The sequence below is a fragment of the Rhinoderma darwinii genome, chromosome 1 (assembly GCF_050947455.1).
Source record: "Rhinoderma darwinii isolate aRhiDar2 chromosome 1, aRhiDar2.hap1, whole genome shotgun sequence".
NCBI lineage: Eukaryota > Metazoa > Chordata > Amphibia > Anura > Rhinodermatidae > Rhinoderma > Rhinoderma darwinii.
Window position 1 is genome coordinate 257,227,124 of NC_134687.1, and position 22,574 is coordinate 257,249,697.

General features: G+C 43.5%; 1 protein-coding gene across 8 annotated transcripts in view; it reads right to left on the reverse strand.

Moving 5' to 3' along the window:
• TCF3 (transcription factor 3) overlaps positions 1 to 22,574 on the reverse strand; it is a 247,019-nt gene that overhangs the window by 148,575 nt on the left and 75,870 nt on the right. For all 8 annotated transcript variants that reach the window (XM_075863682.1, XM_075863689.1, XM_075863678.1 and 5 more), the window contains exon 3: positions 13,287 to 13,359. In XM_075863682.1, coding sequence (XP_075719797.1) covers positions 13,287 to 13,359 — 73 coding nt within the window. The remainder of the gene's footprint in view (positions 1 to 13,286; positions 13,360 to 22,574) is intronic.

Sequence of the window (22,574 nt, forward strand, 5' to 3'; positions counted from 1 at the left end):
AAAATATATAAAAAATAAGCTGGTCATTAAGACCCTTTCAGGCCTGGTAATTAAGGGGTTAACAGTTGGGCAAACCCCTTTAAAGGGGTTTTCTCACAAAAGACATGGGATACATGAGTCATCGCTGGGGCTCTGCCCGCCAGGACCTCCAGTGATGAGAACGGAGAACCGAAAGTCTCTCCAAGTTGGAATGCGGTCAGAAAAAAAAACTAAATTGAAAACCTGAAAAATGGCTGCAGCGGCGAGGGGATAAACAGAAGGGAAGGCCATGGAAAAATATTAAAGTTTATACTTGCCCTGGTCTCCATTGACATAGTGAGGCTTTCTTCTAATCTCCGTCCAGGCTGGCCTTTCTGGGAGGACGCTGCAGTCCATGCGACCGCTGCAGCTTGGGATTGGCTGCAGCAGTCACATGGGATGCAACGTAATCCAAGAAGGCCAGCCTGGACGGAGAATAGAAGAATGAGTCGCTATGACAATGTCCAAGATGTAAGCATAAACGGTTTTTTATTAACCCCTTAGTGACTAAGCCTGTTTTGGCCTTAAGGACCAGACCATTTTTTTTTCAAATCTGACATTTGTTACTTGAAGTGGTAATAACTTTGGAATGCTGTTATTTTCTCAAGCGAATCGGAGAGAGTTTTGTCATGACACATTGGACTTTAAGTTAGTGGTAAAATTTGGTCGACAGGTTCAGTGTTTATTTATGAAAAACACCAAAATTTAAAGAAAATTTGCAAAAAGCATTTTTTAACATTTAAATGCATCTGTTGTAAGAATGATACTTAGGCTCCATGCACCCAAACGTGCTTCTGCGGCCGCAATGCCCCAAAAAATCCATGGGAGAATTGCGGCCCCATTAATTTCAATGGGCCCATGCACACGACCGTGGTTTCTACAGTCCGTGCATGGCCTAGGAGCCTGGACCGCAAAAACAACTGGCATGTCTTATTACAACCGAGTTTTGCGGTCCAGGCTCAAAGAAAATAATGCACGTGGCCAAGTGCACAGCCTGCGATGTGTGGGCGGCTCGCAGGTGACACTCCGCAGCCAGCCAACCCGAAAATCACAGCCGTGCACATGGCTACGGTCGTGTGAATGAGGCCTAATACCACACAAAATAGCTACCGTGTTTCCCCGATAGTAAGACACCCCCGATTGTAAGACGTATCGGGGGTTTCAGGGGGGTCGGCTAATATAAGCCGTACCCCGAAAGTAAGACATATGTCTTACTTTCGGGGAAACACGGGGTATTGCCGCCTCCTGCCCACTTCCGCGCCGCCCCCCTCTCCATACGTCACCCCCAGCACTTGTCAATGCCGCCTCCTCCTTAAAACCCGAGCCATAGACTTTTTACGGCTCGGGTTTTAACTTGCTGCCCGCGCGATCGGGCAGCTGAATGTCGGGTCTCCGGCTGTCAGTGACTGCCGGGGACCCGGAGGAGAAGATAGAAGCAGCTTTAGCTGCTTCTGTCTTCTCCGATGTGTTTTTACACAGCGTTCAATGAACGCTGTGTATAGGAATAGAGACAGCAGCAGCGGCGCTGTCTCTATTCCTCCCGATGATCATGTGACAGGTCACATGATCGCCGGGTCCCGTTAGTGGCAGGCTGCTGCTGTGTCTAACAAGACCCAGCACAGCCCTATTAGTGACAATCGTCACTATGAGAGGGCTGATTTCCCCTGTAACTGGGGCTGCTGTGCAGCTCCAGTTACAGGGGAAAAGATGGTGTAAAAGAAAGAAAAAAATATATATAAAGTTCCCCAAAGGTCTTTTTTGACCTTTGAGGGACAGACCATAGTAATAAAAAAATAATAAAGTAAAGTGCAAAAAATTCGACAATTTTTTTCTAATATAAGACATACCCCGAAAGTAAGACATAGTGGGGCTTTTGGGGATAAAAAGAAAGTAAGACACTGTCTTACTTTCGGGGAAACACGGTACTATTTTACATTTCCCATGTCTACTTTATGTTTGCATTGTTTTTTGAACGTCTTTCTTTTTCCGGGACGTTACAAGGCTTAGAACTTTAGCAGCAATTTCTCGCATTTTCAGGAAAATTTCAAAAGCCTTATTTTGGGAACCGCTTCCCCTTATAAATCACCCCATTTTAAAAACTGAACCCCTCAAAGTATTCAAAACAGCATTTAGAAAGTTTAACCCTTTAGGCGTTTCACAAGGTGAAATTTACAAATGTAATTTTTTTTGCAGAAAATCAGTTTATCAATTTTTTTTCTGTAACACAGAAGGTTTTACCAGAGAAACACAACTCAATACTTATTGCCCACATTCTGCAGTTTTTAGAGAGATATCCCACATGTGGCCCTAGTGTGCTACTGGACTGAAAAAAAAGGAGCACCTAGTGGATATTGGGGCCTTATTTTTATTAGAATATATTTTAGGCAGTCTTGTGTGGCCAAAACAAAGGAAACACCCCAAAAAGACACAATTTGGCAAACTACACCCCTCAAGGAATCTATCTAGGGGTATAGTGAGCATTTAGACCCCACAGGTCTTTTGCAGAATTTAATCGGAATTAGGCCGTGAAAATGAAAATCTACTTTTTACACAAGGGATACTGGAGAAAAAGCACCCCAACATTTGTAAAGCAATTTCTCCCAATCACGGCAATACCCCACATGTGGTCATAAACTGCTGTTTGGACACAGGGCAGGGCTCAGAAAGGCAGGAGCGCTATTTGGCATGCAGATTTTGCTGGATTGGTTTTTGGCCACCGTGTCACATATGCAAAACCCCTGAGGTACCAGAGTACAGTGGAAGCCCCCAAGAAGTGACCGAATTTTGAAAACTACACCCCTCAAGGCATTTATCATTTGCCTGGCATTTGAGGCCTATTTTCACAGCATTGGCCCAGAATTGCATTGCTCTGAGGTCAAATAGTAAAACAAACCCCCAAGTAGTGACCCCTACTTTGGAAACTACACCCCTTAGGGTATTTTAAGGGGTGAAGTGAGCATTTTGACCCCACAGGTGATTCTACATTAGAAATTAGTGGCCAGTGGATGGTGCAAAGTAAAAATTGCAATTTTCCACTGATATGCCAATTTAGTGCACAATATTTTGTGCCCAGTTTGTGCCACTGAAGACATATCTCAGACTGTTAACCCAGTTCTCCAAGGTATGGCAATGTCATATATATGGACGTAAACTGCTGTTTGGGCACGCTGCAGGGTTCAGAAGGGAAGGAGCGCCATTTGGCTTTTGGAGGGCAGATTTAGCTTGGCAGTTGTGGTGTATGGGGTCTTAATGGTATTTCAGTTTATAATGTGGGGGCATATGTAATCTGTGCGGAGTACATCAGAGCATTATAAGAGGGTAGAATAATGAGGTAAATAAATAATTTATAGATATGTGGCCAGTGTCGCACTGATAAATGGTGCCCGATCTTATCTGCTTTTGGAGAACACTGCACATTTTTCGTCGCCATATTCTAAGAGCCAGAACTTTTTTATTTTTTCTCCACCGGATCTTATTTGTTTGCGGACAATCTGTAGTTTTCATTCGGAACCATTATGGGGGTACACGCAATTTTTTTATCACTTTATATTAAAAAAAAATTAGCAAGCAAGGTGACCAAAAACCAGCAATTCTGACAAAGTAAAAAAAAAAAAAAGTTCAACCTGGGGTAATAAAATACATTTTACTTTATTCTGCAGGTCGATATGATTACGGCGATACCATATGTATATAGTTTTTTTATGTTTTGCAGCGTTTGCACAAAAAAATCCCCTTTTTTAAAAAATAATAAATTTTTTGTGTCACCATATTCTGAGAGCCATAACTTTTATTTTTGCGTCGACAAGGCTGTGTAAGGACTTGAATTTTGCGGGACAGGATGTAGTTTTAATTGGTACTATTTTGGGGTACGTGTGACTTTACCATTTTTTATTTTATACTTTAGAAGGGATGGTGACCAAAATAAGAGCGATTCTGGCATTGTTTTTTATTTATTTTTTTGCGGTGTTTACTGTGCGGGAAAAATAACAGTTTGGGTTGTTGCGGACGCGGTGATACTAAACAAGTGTAACGTTTAACGGTTTCATTTTTTTCCCTATAATAAAAGGCTTATTATAGGAAAAAAGGCAGTTTTTAATTTTTAACTTAGAACTTTAATTTTTACACTGCCGCTGACCTTTTTTTATAACTTTTTTTTGTCCCACTAGGGGACTTGAAGACCTGCACCTCTCATCTTTACTACCTATGTAATGCAATGCATTAGAGCAGTCAGCTATTCACTGACAGCAAGCCTATTAGGCTCCATTTCCGGGCGGGGCCTATAAAGCTTCAGTACGTGGCAGACCAAGAGGCCATTGTTGGCCTCCGGTTGCCATAGCAACGATAGCCATTCGTGCAACCACATTGCAGCGATGCCGATCTCCTGGAAACCACTAAGACGCCGCGATCGCTTTTGTTTGTGGCATCTAAGGGGTTAAAGGCAGGCAGCGGAGCTAGCTCCGTTCCCTGCCTTTACAGCAGGATGTCAGATGTAACATACAGCTGACACTCTTCGGCTGATGGCGCAGGCTCAGCTTCTGAGCTCGCCGCCATCTTTCATCTGCGGCCGGAAGCCTTTTAAGTCCCGCCTCTGGGCGGGGACTAACACGCCGCCGTACTTGGCAGACAGGAGGTCGTTGTTAGGCCTTCTGTTGCCAATAGCCGATCGCCTAGCATGGCTACCCGGCTCTTTTAGCCCGGTAACCATGCTGCAATACTGTGATTGGTCAGTCACTACTGATTGACCAATCACAGCGATCGCAGGCGGCGCCGCGATTGTTCCCCCGACGAGTCCCAGTGACTATCAGCTGTCTGTGACAGCCGATGTCACTGTTCTGTCACCATGTCTTTTGACATGGTGACAGGAAAGCACCATGGCGTAACTGTACTTCATGGTGCCTTAATGCAGGGCAAACCATGACGTACAGTTGCGTCATGGTGCGTTAAGTGGTCAATTTTAAACTAAGCTTTTCTGCCGCAAAAATTGCACCAATTGCTATTTTTTGCGGGCTTTACCTACCCATTGAATTCAAAGGGGAAAACCTGCAACAGAAACGAAGCAATTACGAAGCATAATTTGACATTCTGCAAACTAAAAAAAAAAAAAAAAAAAAAAAAACGCACCGCAGGCGATTTCTCTGAGGATTCTTTTTCGCAGCGCCTTCAGATTTGCTCAAATCTCATCCACTCTGCTGCTACTGTAGAACGCTGCAGATTTTCCACTATGAAATCTGTTACGAAAAATCGGCCGTGTTAAGGCTACGTGTGACTATACCCTAGTGGTTAGATGGTCTATAAACGATTAGGCCAGAATCACACACACAATTTTGATGCCGTTTTTGGCACCGTTTTTTTGAGTCAAAACCGGAAGTGGATCAAAAAGGAAAAAAAAAATAAAAGTATAAAGACAAACATCTTTTTTTTTTCTGTCCACTTCAGTGTTGGCTAAAAAAAAATAATGAGAAAAACGGCCACAAAAACTGAATGAAAAACGGTGTGTGATCCTGGCCTTAAACCTTTCCCGTCGCTAATACACCTATTTAAATTGGGAAAGGGTTTTTAAAAATGGCGCCTGCTCAAAAGCTGAGCGGGCACCATAGCCGCCGGGTCTCTGCTGTGTTGCACAGCAGGGATCCAGCGGCAATGCTTGCGATCACAAAAATTTCTGATCGCAAGCATTTAACCCCTCAGGTGCCTGTGTCAGATGTGACCACCAGCATCTGAGGGTTTTTTACTTCCCCCTTTCACCGGCTCCTGGCGGCAAGATCGCGGGAGCCGGTATATTCCTTTAGCAGCTGTAGCAATGCACTAATTTTGACTAACCACTGCACCAACGCCTCTACCCTGTGCCAATCACTACACTGCTTGCCCATCCGCTTCAGAATTAAATTCAAACTTATTACTCAACCACAAAGCTCTTCACAGTGCTGCACCTCCTTACATCTCCTCTCTACCAGCCTACTCACGCTCTACGTTCTGTCAGCGACCTTAGATTAAAATCCTCCATAATCTGAACCTCCCACTCCCGTCTCCAGGATTTTTCTCGTGCTGCACCCGTCCTCCGGAATGCGCTACCACAGACAATCAGATTAATTCCCAATATCCACAGTTTTAAACGTGCCCTGAAAACACATCTTTCTAGACAGGCCTATAACATTCCCTAATCTGACTCCTTTCCTTGGCCCCATTAGTCATCAGAATAAGATTCCCTCACACTCCTTGCACCGTACTGCAATTTCATGCTTGTCACGTCATACACGGATACTGGCTGGTGACCGGCTGATGCAGCTTTGTGTGTACTACCTCATGTGTATAAAAGATGGCTGGACCATTGTACTGAACAAACACTTTTAGGGCACAGCCAGACGTGGCAGACTTTTTCCGCTGCAAATGTTGGTACAGATTTGGGGCAATTACGCAACGAATCTGCACCAACATTTGCCAGGTAATTCAGACGTTGCAGAAAACACAGCGGACTTGCCACAGATTTCAGTTTTTGCATTGCAAAGGCTGAAATCCGCAGTGAAATTCTGCTTCTTCTCCGCAACAGACAGTGCATGCTGCGGAGGGGAAATTCTGCACCGCAGCCTATGGTCCGCAGCGGAGTTTTCCGCAACGTCTGAACTAACTTTCCTAAATATGTATAGAAACAAAATTTTAAAAACGGCCGCTGGGGAATTCCACTACGTCTGGCCGTGCCCTTACACTTCGTGTCTCCCTTATTTGCTCAGATTGTAAGCTCTTGCGAGCAGGGTCCTGAATCCTCCGGTCTGAATTGTAAATTAGCTTTGTCACTATGTAATGACTGATATTGTCTGTTTATGTTCCCTCTAAACTGTAAAGTGCTGCGTAATATGATGGCGCTATATAAATAAAGATTATTATATAGACTGCAACATTGTGATATTGCAGTTTATGACATAGGCGATCTAATAAATCGCAGGTTCAAGCCCCTTAGGGAAAGCAAAAAAAAAAGGAATAAGAAAATGTAAAAAAAATAAAGTTTTAAAAAATATATATAAGACAATTAAAATAAAAACACAGATAAACATATTAGTTATCAAGTCTTCTGAAAATGCCTAGACTATAAAAATATTTTTTTCAATGCAATCAACGCCGTAGCAGAAAAAAAATAGGTCAAAATGGCAGAATCAGTTTTTTTTGCCACTTCAACCCCCCCCCCCCAATAAAATTGAATAAAAAGTGATCGAAATAGCAGACATTCTCCAAAATGGTATGAATAAAAACTACATTTTTCCACGTACAAAATTACACCTTACACAGCTCTGTACACAAACATAAAAAAGTTATGGGTTCACAATATTGCCATTTTTTTCAAAACGTTTAAATATTTTTTAAAAGGCAATAAAACATAACAAAAGCTATATAAATTTGGTATCACCGTGATCGTACTGATCCACAGAATAAAAGGTAACGTGTTATTTTCACCAAACCGTGAACACCGTAAAAACGAAACCCAAAAGAAAATGGTGAAACTGTTGTTTTTTACCAATTCCACCCAATTCTGATTTTTTTTTTCCAGCTTCCCAGTACATCACACATAATATTAAATAAAATTCGAAAGTACAATTTGTCCCGTAAAAATTAGGCCCTCGCATGACTGTCAACGAAAAAATAAAAACTTAACTTTTTGAAGGTAGGGAGGAAAAAACAAAAGCATAAAAACGAAAATTTGTCTGGTCCTGAAAGGGTTAAAGGGAACCTGTCACCAGCATTTTACCTATTAAACCAGCACTACCTGGTGGAAGTAGGTGAAAAAAATCATTTTTATGAAACCTATAAATTATGTTCTAAGTAGGCGCTGTACCTTTAGTATTCCATTTTTTAGTGTCCCTGCGCCGTATGAGGAGCATAAGAGAGTAATATCTTCATTTGAAGAGTCATATCTTCATTCCTCAAGCCTTTCCGAGTTTATCCCGCCTCCTTACTTTGATTGACAGCTCCTCAACTCCCCCATCACACACAAAAACCTGAGCTTACGCATCAATGTCGTGTTCTGGTGTGTGCACACAATGGGACCCCTTAGCGGCACATGCAGAGTTCCATAAAAGATGTTTAGGAGAGGGGATAACAGCAAATACATTTTGACAGCAGAAGCCAGCGAGGCGTGAAGAGAGTTCAATAGGTGAAATGCTGCTGACCGATTCCCTTTAAAGAGGCTCTGTCACCAGATTATCAAATCCCTATCTCCTATTGCATGTGATCGGCGCTGCAATGTAGATAACCGTAACGTTTTTTTTTTATTTTTTAAAAACCATCATTTTTGGCCAAGTTATGACCAATTTTATATTTATGCAAATGAGCCTTTCTAATGGACAACTGGGCGTGTATTGTGTTTTTAGCAACTGGGCGTGTTTACTTCTTTCACCGCACAATCACACTGTGCTGTGGATCATGCTGGGCTGGAACAATGAGAAGTGTAGGACACTGATTGGTCACTGATTGGTCAGCGTCATACACTCTGTACAACGCCCAGTTGGTAAAAAGTAAAAACACGCCCAGTTGTCCATTGAGAAACTCATTTGCATAAATCTAAAATTGCTCATAACTTGCTCAAAAATTATCGTTTTTCAAAATAAAACCCACTGCTGTTATCTACATTACAGCGCCAATCAGATTATGTAGGAGATAGGGCACTTATAATCTGGTGACAGCCTCTTTAAGGTTCTAGATTTAACCTCTTTCATCCACATCCCTTCCTCTGTTGAACTTGATGGGACATTACATTTTTCGCAATAACTTAGTAACTATTCCTAGAAATACAATTTTGCAATTCATTTCTTATAGCAGAGCAAGTTTCTTTGAACTTTAATGTAAATTACATGGTTTGACAGCTGTGATTGGGTTCTTTATAATATAAAATGAATTATGTGAAATATAGATCACAATTTATCTACCGCCTTTACAACGGTTCAAATAACCAGCAAAATATTGAGGCAAAATAATACCCTTCAACTAATAGCCTTTTCTGCCAAAAACCCTCCCCCACTCCTCTCCTCACCCTCGAGAATTGGTTGTTTAATTGATATCTAATTTACATAATTATGCATATTAATCACTGCTGCTCAAGTATATTCATACAGCATTCTTGATTAAAAAAAAATATATCGACTGAGGAAAAAAAGAAAAGCAAATAGGAAACTGGGGGGGGGGGGGGGGGATGCAAGTTGTAAGATATAGTAGCACTGCTTGGTTTAAATTAATAAGCAGCCTTATTTGCCAACAGCTAACAAATATCCAGCAGTACAGGCATCTCACTATTCTTTTTTTTTTTTTCTATTATAATTTTGTGGTAAGCATTTAAGATCACTGCATCGCTACTGGGTGGATTTGTAACAAGCTGCACATGCAGAAACTCTCAAAATGGAATAGTAAAACAAATTTGCCTGCTTAGTATGATATATAGTTTTCATGTTTCCAATTTTTTCTAGAAATTTAGAGATGTAGGGAAACAAGTCTACCAAATTCACCTAATATTAATTTGCACCTTTTTTAAAATATATGTAAAAACTAAAACATGAGTCCTTGTTCTCTTATAATCGAATATCTATGGCCAGGTTAAAGCGAACCTATGACAAATATCCAAGTCTATGTGGGCTCACAAGCAGACTTCCAATGTCAGCTATTACAAAAAACTTTCAAATTTGTCTTATCAACAAATTGTTTAAGGACGAGTCGGCTTCCATAGAACTGGATGAAAGGAGGTTTGTCCTTTCAGCACAGGACAAGATAAGAATGCAGTTTGTATTAAAGGGGTTTTCTCCATCAGAAACATTTGACATATCCACAGGATTTGTCATAAACGTCAAATAGATGTGGGTCCCACCTCTGGGACCCGCAACTATCTCTAGAACGGGGCTCCCTAATCCCCGTTCTGTCGCTCTGTGTTGTGGCTGAAGGGATTGATTTCCGACCATTAACTACAGAAACCGAGTAGCTCGCTAAGCTGTTTCCGTAACATCCATAGTAGTCAAATACCCGTTACGGAAGCAGCGTAGCATACGAGCTATGCGGTTTCTGGAAGGCTTCGTTGCCATCCGCGCCAGGGTCCCGTTCCATCAGTCTTCCGTCGGAACGGGACCCTGGCTGACACAAACTGAAACCACAGGTCTCTAGTTAACTACACTATTGTGAATATGGTCATGAATATCTCCGATGGGAAAACCCCTTTAATGCTCCCCTTTCTACCCCTCATAGTGCTAGAAGCAGCAATACGTTAAAGTATATTACAAGTGTAAGTGCTTTTTTTAAATACAAAGAAATACACACAAAAAAAGCACTTAATGAGGCTCTGTCACCACAATAAGTGGCCTATCTTGTACATGATGTGATCGGCGCTGCAATGTAGATTACAGCAGTGTTTTTTATTTAGAAAAACGATCATTTTTGACTGAGTTACGACCTATATTAGCTTTATTTTAATGAGTTTCTCAATGGACAACTGGGCGTGTTTTACTATATGACAAAGTGGGCGTTGTACAGAGGAGTGTATGACGCTGACCAATCAGTGATCAATCAGCGTCATACACTTCTCCCCATTCATTTACACTGCACATAGCGATATAGCTATATCGCTATTTGCAGTCACATAAACACTATAACGTTACTGCAGTGTCCTGACAATGAATATACATTACCTCCAGCCAGGACGTGATATGTCTTCAGAATCCTGACCACTTCTGTAGCGTCTCTGTGATATTTACAGCAAGGCAAGAATAATCTCGCGACATTACGATGTAACCTGTCATTTCAAACGAGATTACGTTTGCCTTGCTGTAAATATCACAGAGACGCTACAGAAGTGACAGGATTCTGAATAGACCTCACGTCCTGGCTGGAGGTAATGTATATTCATTGTCAGGACACTGCAGTAATGTTATAGTGTGTTTATGTGACTGCACATAGCGATATAGCTATATCGCTAGTGCTGTGTAAATGAATGGAGAGAAGTGTATGACCCTGATTGTTCAGCGTCATACACTCCTCTGTACAACGCCCACTTGGCCAAAAAGTAAAACACACCTAGTTGTCCATTAAGAAACTCATTAGCATAAAGCTAATATAGGTCGTAACTCCGTCAAAAATGATAGTTTTTCTAAATAAAAAACACTGCTGTAATCTACATTACAGCGCCAATCACATCATGTACAAGATAGGCCACTTATGTGGTGACAGAGCAGCTTGAATTCAAAATGATAAATATATACAGTAGATAATCCATTCACCCCTTCTCACAAACCTCAAATAAAATCAATTTCTTACTGTATGTCAAGTGGCTGCAGCAGGAGCCCTCCCTCACTGATCTGTTTGCAGTAGGAGACCATGTTAAGCCTCGCGTCCACCAGACAAAAATGACTAGAAGGAATTTAACACCTGTTCTCTGCAAGGTTCCTACGAGACTGTCAAACTGCAGGATTTTCTGCATGCCATTGAAACAAACACGGTGGGCAAGTTTTTCTTCTGTTCATGTGGTTCTACCATTTTGTGTATTTATCGCCTTTGCAGACCAACACTCAGAGCTGCCGTTCTGGTAACAAACTACAAATAAACCTGGTGTGTAGTGTGTGGTCAGAGCGGTATTATTCACGCACATCATTTTAGATATTACAGAAGAGACTTGTCAGCTTGCATCTTCTTACTCACGTCCACACATCAGACGCTGTAGCGTTCACAAAGTCAGAGTTCGGGTCACGTAACAGAATGGCAGCCCGGAACAGAGCTGCTAACTTTTAAAAAAGCGCCCGGTAAAACAGCAAATGTCACTACCATTCATGTAATCAAGTTGACAAATAAGGGGGGGGGGGGGGAGAAGATTTCCACGGAGTGCTGCTTTAAAGTAGACAGATACACATCTAAAAATATTTTTTTCCCCATGTGGCAACATAACTTTTTATGTGTTCCTACTTTGTAAATTAATTTAACATTTGCAGAAACCCTTTAAAGAGGCTCTGTCACCACATTATAAGTGCCCTGTCTCCTATATAAGGAGATGGGCGCTGTAATGTAGGTGACAGTAATGCTTTTTATTTAGAAAAATGATCTATTTTTACCACTTTATGAGCGATTTTTAGCTTTATGCTAACGAGTTTCTTAATGGGCGTGTTTTACTTTAGACCAAGTGGGCGTTGTACAGAGGAGTGCATGACGCTGACCAATCAGTGACCAATCAGCGTCATACACTTCTCCCCATTCATTTACACTGCACTAGCGATATAGCTATATCGTTATGTGCAGCCACATACACAAACACTAACATTACTGCAGCGTCCTGACTATGAATATACATTACCTCCAGCCAGGACGTGATGCGATTCAGAATACTGACACGTCTGAATCTTTTCTGTGAGATTTCCAGCAAGGCAAACGTAATCTCGTTTACATCGTAATCTCGCAAGATTACGTTTGCCTTGCTGTAAATATCACAGAGACGCTACAGAAGTGACAGGATTCTGAATACAAATCACGTCCTGGCTGGAGGTAATGTATATTCATTATCAGGACACTGCAGTAATGTTAGTCTTTGTGTATGTGGCTGCACATAGCGATACAGCTATATCGCTATGTGCAGTGTAAATGAATGGAGAGAAGTGCATGACGCTGATTGGTCAGCGTCATACACTCCTCTGTACAACGCCCACATGGTCTAAAGTAAAAACACGCCCACTTGGGCATTAAGAAACTCATTAGCATAAAGCTAAAAATGGCTCATAAAGTGGTAAAAATAGATTGTTTTTCTAAATAAAAAGCACTGCTGTCACCTACATTATAGCGCCCATCTCCTTATGTAGGAGATAGGGAACTTATAATGTGGTGACAGAGTCTCTTTAAGGCCAATAGCTCTAAGTTATAAAATATACGTCCTGCAATTGTTTAAACTTATTCAATATTCCAGAGGGTTCCATATAAGAAAGCCCTGAATTTATTTTCAGTCATTAGCTGAGCTTTGCCTTCCTCGTCACCTCCTTCAAGCCCTTAGATGTGCGGTAAGTTATCAATACCATCAACTTCTACCAGCTGTTTAATTGAACAAAACAGATTCTACATGTCTTCTTTACAGATACAGTGCAAAAAACATTTATTAAAATGTCCTAGTATTTATAAATGTGTTCATGTACTTGTGGATAAGGTAATTTCAAAGAAAACAACTATTTACTACCCCAGCATGAAAAAGGTTTTCTTAACTTCACAAAAAGTAGACAAATACAGATGGCAAACGGATTATCACCAAAAAAAAAGACTAATGTCTTTACCTGATCCACCAAACTGGGTGCTTGCCAGTGTTGTAGGTCTGCTCTTCCCATTTGCCACAGGCAATGGGAACATCTGGAAAACAAGAAGATGGTGATTAAAAAGCAGTAATGAAAATAAACAATGTGACATGTGTGACTAAGCAGCACTACCACCCAACCAGTATAGTCTTAAAGGAACAGTGTCACGGGAATATTTTTTTTTAGATCAATTAGACTTTAGTGTTTTATTACATTTTTTATTTTATTTAGTTGTGTGTTTGTGTTTAACTTTTTTTTATTTTTTTTACTTTTTCTTCCCTATGGGGGCTGCCATTTTTTTTTCCATTTCTGTATGTGTCGATTTACGACACATACAGACATGGAATACGGCACATACAGTCCCATAGTGAATGCGAACGGGGCCCGTTCCATCCACTATGCTGTACGCCGTCTGTGTGGGATTCCCACACAGTCCAAGTTGAACTGTGCGACGTCCGGCGCCTTTTTCTTGCGGACCGGAAGTCGCGGCCGGACAGTAAGATTACTACTTCCGGTCGCGGCTTCCGGACTTGTGCACTTGGAGCAGTGGCTGCAGACGGAGCGGACGGACCGGAGGGAGCGGCGGCGGCAGAAGCAGGTAAGTTATTTCTATGTAGGTTCGTGTTTTAGTGTGTGTTTACTACTGTATGTAAACCTACTACACTGTGTGTTAGCTCAAAAAATGGCGACACACAGTGTAGGAGGTTTGACCGTTCAATCCCCTCTTTTCTCCCGGCACTAGCCAGGATAAAGGAGGGGGGGGGGATTCTGAGAGCTCACTAGAGCGAGTGAGTTTTCTCAAATTTTGCAGCATAAAGCAATGTGGTTGCTTTACCACATGCAATGCTGCAATTTTGCGAATTGCTCCATCTAGTGACCAGCGCTGGGAAATATTATAAATTAGAATCTAATTTATAATATTTCCTGACTCGTGAAAAAAATTAAAAAAATTAGAACAATGTTTAATCACATATACACGAATTGTTTAACTAAAAAAACAAAACATTTTTTTCTAGCAACACATTCCCTTTAAAGGCTATGTAAACCTTTCAATGGCAGTTTATTTTTTATAAAAAAAGGTCAGTCACTGATTGGTGAAATTTTATAAATAGTCATTATTAAAAATTATTTTTACTTTTTGAGATACAGCTGCTCAAAAACCACTTAAATGTGGCGCTCGCTATTGAGCACTACATCTAAAGGGTTAAACGAGCGGGATGGATGCAGGTTTAGATCCTGTCCGCTCAAGCAGGTCTTCTCCAAGCCCTGAGCTACCTCCGGTAGCTGACAGCAGGGAGCTTTTACTGCTCCAGGCAGCGGTGCTTTATTCTCATGCAGCGCCGTAAAAAGGCTGCTGCATCAGAAGACCCTTATTGACGGACGTACAAACACATATGGGCAGTCACTAAGGGGTTAATACAAAAACAAACTGGGGTTCTTCAGGCATAATGCTCTGTCCTGGGCATCCATCCGCTGCAGAAAGCTGCAAGTTCAAACTAGCCAGGACTTATAATATGCATGATTAAGAGGTCCGACAAGCGACAGGAAGTTGAACACCCACTTGTACAGTATAGGCTTGATCAGGGCAGCCCTGCAGCCTGCACAGAAGACCTCATGCAAATGTCAAAGGGGGATTTATCAACCTTTCAATACCAGAAAACTGGTATAGAAAGGTTGATAAATTCCCCCTATGACTTTCAAGGTAGAAATTGCAACTTATGGCCTTTTTACGCTGCCCATGCCACTTTATCTATCTATAATACGTCATGCTTAAAAAAAGGTCCTATAGCAGGTCGCAAACGTTGCAGGTGTCGACTGAATAAAACCACACGCTTTTTTGAACCATTGGAGTGCTGTGGGATTTCTTCTACTTTTCTTTCATAATCCATGGATCTGAATTACCTGCTTGCACCCATTACCGTGGTGGAATTTGAAGCAGAGTGCTGCTTATATCTATCTATATAAACGCACATATATAAACACACACACACATACAGTGAAGTAAATAAGTATTTGATCCCTTGCTGATTTTGTAAGTTTGCCCACTGTCAAAGACATGAACAGTCTGTAATTTTTAGGCTAGGTTAATTTTACCAGTGAGAGATAGATTATATAAAAAAAAAAAACAGAAAAATCACATAGTCAAAATTATATAGATTTATTTGCATTGTGCACAGAGAAATAAGTATTTGATCCCCTACCAACCATTAAGAGTTCAGCCTCCTCCAGACCAGTTACACGCTCCAAATCAACTTGGTGCCTGCATTATAGACAGCTGTCTTACATGGTCACCTGTATAAAAGACTCCTGTCCACAGACTCAATTAATCAGTCTGACTCTAACCTCTACAACATGGGCAAGACCAAAGAGCTTTCTAAGGATGTCAGGGACAAGATCATAGACCTGCACAAGGCTGGAATGGGCTACTAAACCATAAGTAAGATGCTGGGTGAGAAGGAGACAACTGTTGGTGCAATAGTAAGAAAATGCAAGACATACAAAATGACTGTCAATCGACATCGATCTGGGGCTCCATGCAAAATCTCACCTCGTGGGGTATCCTTGATCCTGAGGAAGGTGAGAGCTCAGCCGAAAACTACACGGGGGGGAACTTGTTAATGATCTCAAGGCAGCTGGGACCACAGTCACCAAGAAAACCATTGGTAACACATTATGCCGTAATGGATTAAAATCCTGCAGTGCCCGCAAGGTCCCCCTGCTCAGGAAAGCACATGTACAGGCCCATCTTAAGTTTGCAAATGAACATCTGGATGATTCTGAGAGTGATTGGGAGAAGGTGCTGTGGTCAAATGAGACTAAAATTCAGCTCTTTGGCATTAACTCAACTCGCCGTGTTTGGAGGAAGAGAAATGCTGCCTATGACCCAAAGAACACCGTCCCCACTGTCAAGCATGGAGGTGGAAACATTATGTTTTGGGGGTGTTTCTCTGCTAAGGGCACAGGACTACTTCACCGCATCAATGGGAGAATGGATGGAGCCATGTACCGTCAAATCCTGAGTGACAACCTCCTTCCCTCCACCAGGACATTAAAAATGGCTCGTGGCTGGGTCTTCCAGCACGACAATGACCCGAAACATACAGCCAAGGCAACAAAGGAGTGGCTCAAAAAGAAGCACATTAAAGGAACAGTGTCATCACAAATAATTTTTTTATATGTTAAAGATGTTAGTGCTTTAATAAAAACGTTTATTTTCATTTGTGTGTTTGTGTTTTACTGTTTCTTATTTTTACACTTTTTCTTCCCTATGGGGGCTGCCATTTTTTGTTCCATTTCTGTGTGTGTCGATTAACGACACACAGACATGGAACACGGCAGCCACAGTCCCATAGGGACTGCGAACGGCTCCCGTCCCATTGACTGCCGTGTACGGCGTCTGTGTGGGAACTGCGCATGCGCCGCTCCCACACAGTCCTATTCGAAATTGGCGCCGTCCGGCGCCATTTTCCTGTGGACCGGAAGTCGCGGCCGGACAGTAATATTACTACTTCCGGTCGCGGCTTCCGGACTTGTGCACATGGAACAGCGGCAGCAAAGGGAGCGGACGGGCCGGAGGGAGCCGCGGCGGCAGGAGCAGGTAAGAGATTTCAATGTATGTTAGTGTTTGTGTGTGTTTACTACTGTATGTAAACCTACTACACTGTGGGTTACCTCAAAAAATGGCGACACACAGTGTAGGAGGTTAAACCTTTCAAACCCCTCGTTTATCCCGGCACTAGCCAGGATAAAGGAGGGGGGGATGCTGAGAGCTCACTAGAGCAAGGGCTTTTAACCCAATGTTGCAATGCTGCAATTTTGGGAACAGCTCCATCTAGTGACCAAAAATGGGTAGTATTATAAATTAGAAATAATTTATAATATTACATGGACTCGTGCAAAAAAATAAAAAAAATTTGAACAATGTTTAATCACCCACACACTAAATGTTTAATTTTTAAAAAAAAAACATGTTTTTCTGGCAACACATTCCCTTTAAGGTCATGGAGTGGCCTAGCCAGTCTCCAGACCTTAATCCCATCGAAAACTTATGGAGGGAGATGAAGATCCGAGTTGCCAAGCGACAGCCTCGAAATCTTAATGATTTACAGATGATCTGCAAAGAGGAGTGGGCCAAAATTCCATCTAACGTGTGCAAACCTCATCAACTACAAAAAAACGTCTGACTACTGTGCTTGCCAACAAGGGTTTTGCCAACAAGTATTAAGTCTTGTTTGCCAAAGGGATCAAATACTTATTTCTCTGCACAATGCAAATAAATATATATAATTTTGACAATGTGATTTTCTGTTTTTCTTTTTATATAATCTATCTCTCACTGGTAAGATTAACCTAGCCTAAAAATTCTAGACTGTTCATGTCTTTGACAGTGGGCAAACTTACAAAATCAGCAAGGTATCAAATACTTGTGTGTGTGTGTATATATATATATATATATATATATATATATATATATATATATATATATATAAATAAAACACACACACACACATATTTATAGTGTGGGTGCTTGTCTTTTGCGGGACAAGGTGTCGTTTTCACTGGTAGGATTTTCGGGTACATGGGACTCCTTGATTAACTTTTATTTTAATTTTTTATGGGGGAATGAGAGGGGAAAAAAAAGTAACTGCCATTGTTTTTGCGTTTTTTGTTTTTTTTTTAGGACCGGCGGTTTAACCCCTTAATGACCAGCCTATTTTAAACCTTATATGACCAAGGTATTTTTTACGGTTTTCCATCGTCGCATTCCAAGAGCTATAGCTTTTTTATTTTTACGTCGACATTTATGGATTGACTTTTATTAACTTTTTTTTTGGGGGGGGGGGGGGGGAAATAGAAAAAAACCCTTTACTTTCGCCATTCTTTTTGGCATCCTAAATCTACGCCGTTTACCCTATGGTATAAGTAACACAATAACTTTATTCAGCGTGTTGTTACGATTGCAACGATACCAAACTTCTATAGATTTTGTATGTTTTACTACTTTTACACAGTAAATACGCTTTTTTTTCAAAATTATTTGTTTGTGTGTCTTCATATTTGAAGAGCCGTAACTTTTTGATTGTTCCGCCGATGAAGTTGTAGGAGGGCTTTTTTTTTTTGCGGGAAGACTTGTAGTTTTTATTGGTACCATTTTGGAGTAGATGCTTTTTGATCACTGTTTATCACATTTTTTTTGAAAGTCAGGATTCACAGAAAACAGCAATTTTTCCATAGTTTATTAAATTTTTTACGGCGTTCACCGTGCGGGTGAAATAATGTAGTAGCTTTATAGTCGGGGTCGTTACGGACGCGGCGATACCAAATATGCATTACTTTTTTTACTTTATTTTGGTTTTTTAATAGTAAAGCAGTTTGTAAGGGGAAAAAGTGGGTTTTTCATTTTTTGTCACTTTTTTTAATTAACTTTATTAAACTTTTTTTTACTAGTCCCACTAGGGGACTTTAATATGCGTTTAAAACGGACAGGCATCTGCTAGGACATGCCTCTGGCATGACCTAACAGGCAGTGGCATAACTACCGCGGTAGCAGCCGTAGCATGGCCGGAGGCTCCGCTAGATGCCGCCATGGCTACTACAGCACGAAGCCACTGAACACTACGGCAGAGCAGGGTGGTATCTCCCCGCTCTGCCATTAAAGGGGTTGTTCCTACAAAAGACATGTACCCACAGGATAGGGGATAGGATAGGGGATAGGATAGGGGATACACGTGTGATCGCTGGCAGCGATAGGGAGAACGGGGGACCGAAAGTCCCCTGAAGTTCTCCATGAGAAACCTCGGACTTCCGGGGTCTGTGTCGGCAGCTCCGTAGAAATGAATGGAGCGCCGGTCGCGCTTGTGCGCATGCGTGACCAGCACCCCTTTCATTTTTATTGAACTGCGTAGACTCCGGAAGTCAGAGGTTAGTCATGGAGAACTTCGGGGGACTTTGCTGTACGGCGTTACCTACCGGGCAGGGGGCCGTGCGGCGTTACCTACCGGGGGGGGGGGGGGGGGGCCGTGCGCCGTTACCTACCGGGGGGGGGGGGCCGTGCGGCGTTACCTACCGGGGGGGGGGGGGCCGTGCGGCGTTACCTACCGGGGGGGGGGGCCGTGCGGCGTTACCTACCGGGGGGGGGGGGCCGTGCGGCGTTACCTACCGGGGGGGGGGGCCGTGCGGCGTTACCTACCGGGGGGGGGGGGCCGTGCGGCGTTACCTACCGGGGGGGGGGGCCGTGCGGCGTTACCTACCGGGGGGGGGGGGGCCGTGCGGCGTTACCTACCGGGGGGGGGGGGGCCGTGCGGCGTTACCTACCGGGGGGGGGGCCGTGCGGCGTTACCTCCCGGGGGGGCCGTACGGCGTTACCTCCCGGGGGGGCCGTACGGCGTTACCTCCCGGGGGGGCCGTACGGCGTTACCTACCGGGGGGGCCGTACGGCGTTACCTACCGGGGGGGCCGTACGGCGTTACCTACCGGGGGGGCCGTACGGCGTTACCTACCGGGGGGGCCGTACGGCGTTACCTACCGGGGGGGCCGTACGGCGTTACCTACCGGGGGGGCCGTACGGCGTTACCTACCGGGGGGGCCGTACGGCGTTACCTACCGGGGGGGCCGTACGGCGTTACCTACCGGGGGGGCCGTACGGCGTTACCTACCGGGGGGGCCGTACGGCGTTACCTACCGGGGGGGCCGTACGGCGTTACCTACCGGGGGGGGCCGTACGGCGTTACCTACCGGGGGGGCCGTACGGCGTTACCTACCGGGGGGGCCGTACGGCGTTACCTACCGGGGGGGCCGTACGGCGTTACCTACCGGGGGGGGCTGTACGGCGTTACCCACCGGGGGGGGCTGTACGGCGTTACCCACCGGGGGGGGGCTGTACGGCGTTACCCACCGGGGGGGGGCTGTACGGCGTTACCCACCGGGGGGGGGCTGTACGGCGTTACCCACCGGGGGGGGGCTGTACGGCGTTACCCACCGGGGGGGGCTGTACGGCGTTACCTACCGGGGGGCTGTGCGGCGTTACCTACCGGGGGGGGGGGGGGGCTGTAGAAAAGGCACTATCTACAAGGGGGGTTGTGAGATGCCCAGGGGAGGGGGCCCCAGTCAAGAGTTTGCTATGGGGCCCAGTCTTTGCCTTTCTAGCAGGGCCGTAACTAGGATTCACTAAAGGCAGACTTGGGGGCCTTTGTTAGGCCACCGGAGACACAGACACTCGGTGATCTCATCACCGGGTGTCGGTGGGATGAGAGGGAGCTCCCTCCCTCGCTCCAAAACAACTCCGATGCGGCACCCGCTATTGAGCACGCTATGTTCGAGCAGGGACGCCCCCAGCTTGCAGCTACATCTGCCAGCTGAGAGCAGGGAGATTTGACAGCTCCCTGCTCTGTTTATTTATTCTAATGCAGCGCCGTAAAAAAAGGCATATGCATCAGAATAAAGCCCATCAGTGGCCTCCTTGAAAAGGCGTATAGGCGGTCACTAACGGGTTAATGTGTTAACTTTATTGTTAGAGTGTTTACGATTGCGGCAAAACCATATATGTGTAATTTTTATTTTTCTTCTTTACAAAAGTGGTTGTATTTTATTTTTACTGTAATCTTTTTATTTTCCATAAACTTTATTTAACTATTTTACTTTTTTTGTCCCACTAGGGGACTTCACTTTGCAATCTTCTTAATGCTTTGGTATCCTTATGTTTTACACTGACTGGCAAGAATACTTTGGTATACGGACAGGCAATCAATTGGGCCTCATGCACACAACAGTATTTTCATCTATCCCAAAATACTGACCATAAATACGGATCGGAAGGGTGTCCGTAATTACGGTCCGTATTGCATCCTTATATACGGATCCTTACAAAAAGAGGGAGGTTGCAAATGAGGTTATCAACATGTTGCCTAGCAATGCTTCCGTAAATATGAACGGTTTACGGATGCACGTCAGTAGCCGTCCGTATTTAGGGAAGCTCCCATAGACTTCTATGGGAGAGTACTTTCCGTAATTACTGACAAGAATAGGACAGGTTCTATTTATTTTTTTTTAGCACGGAGAGCCATTCGTAAAAATAGTGCAAGGTGTCGGTGGCCATTAGAAATAAATGGGTCCGTAATTACAGTCAGTATTTACAGACCGTAATTACGGATAAAAAATAATGTCGTGTGCATAGGGCCTCAGGCCATGACTCTGGCATGGCCTAATAGGCAGTTGCTGAAGGCAGACCTGGGGGAATTTGTTAGTCTCCCGGCTGCCATGGAAACCCAACGGCGACCAGCAATTTCTTTGCTCCATCCCTCTGTCAAACACAATAGATGCCTCTGTCGCTATTGACAGCGGCATCTAATGGGTTAAACTGCAGGAATCGGAGAGTGCTTTGTTTCCGGCAGTTGGAACAGGAGTCAGGCTGTGTATAACAGCCGTGCTCCTGCCGCTGATCGCGTGGGTACACTGGCAATACCCACGAGATTAGAGCTTCGGATAGATCCGTCGCTCTGCGGGAATTAGCTCCGGCTTGCGACGGAAATATCCGTCGCTCATTGTTAAGGGGTTAAAGAGGTCTTGTGGGGCCAAAACAGTGGAAAACCCCCTAAAGAGACACCATTTGGCAAACTATACCCCTCAAGAAATTTACAGAATGGTATTGTGAGCATTTTCACCACACAAGTTTTTTGCTGAATTTAGAGGAATTAGGCCAGGAGTACGGCAATACCCCACATGTGGTCATAAACTGCTGTTTGGACGCACGACAGAGATCAAAGGCATGTAGATTTTGCTGGATTGTTTTTTGGGCAACATGTCACATTTGCTTAACCCCTGGAGGTACCAGAGTACACTGAGAGCCCCCAAGAACTGACCCCATTTTGGAAATAACACCCCTCAAGGCATTTATCATTTTCCAGGACATATGACGGCTCAGAAGTGAAGCGCAACATGCGCATGTGAGGTCTATTTTGGTGATTTTCACAGCATTGGCCTACAATTGCAGGGCTCGGAGGCCAAATAGTAATACAAACCCCCAAGTAGTGACCACTATTTTGGAAACTACACCCCTTAAGGGTTTATTGAGCATTTTAACCCCACAGGCGGGTTTTTTTTTCATAAGAATTAACCCTTTTAGGACTGAGCCATTTTTGTTTTGCACTCCCCGCCTTCCAAGAGCCAAAACTTTTTTTTAAATTTTTCCATCAATAGAGCGGTGTGAGGGCTTATATTTTTGCAGGAGGAGTTGTGGTTTCTATTGGCACCATTTAAAGTACCATATGATGT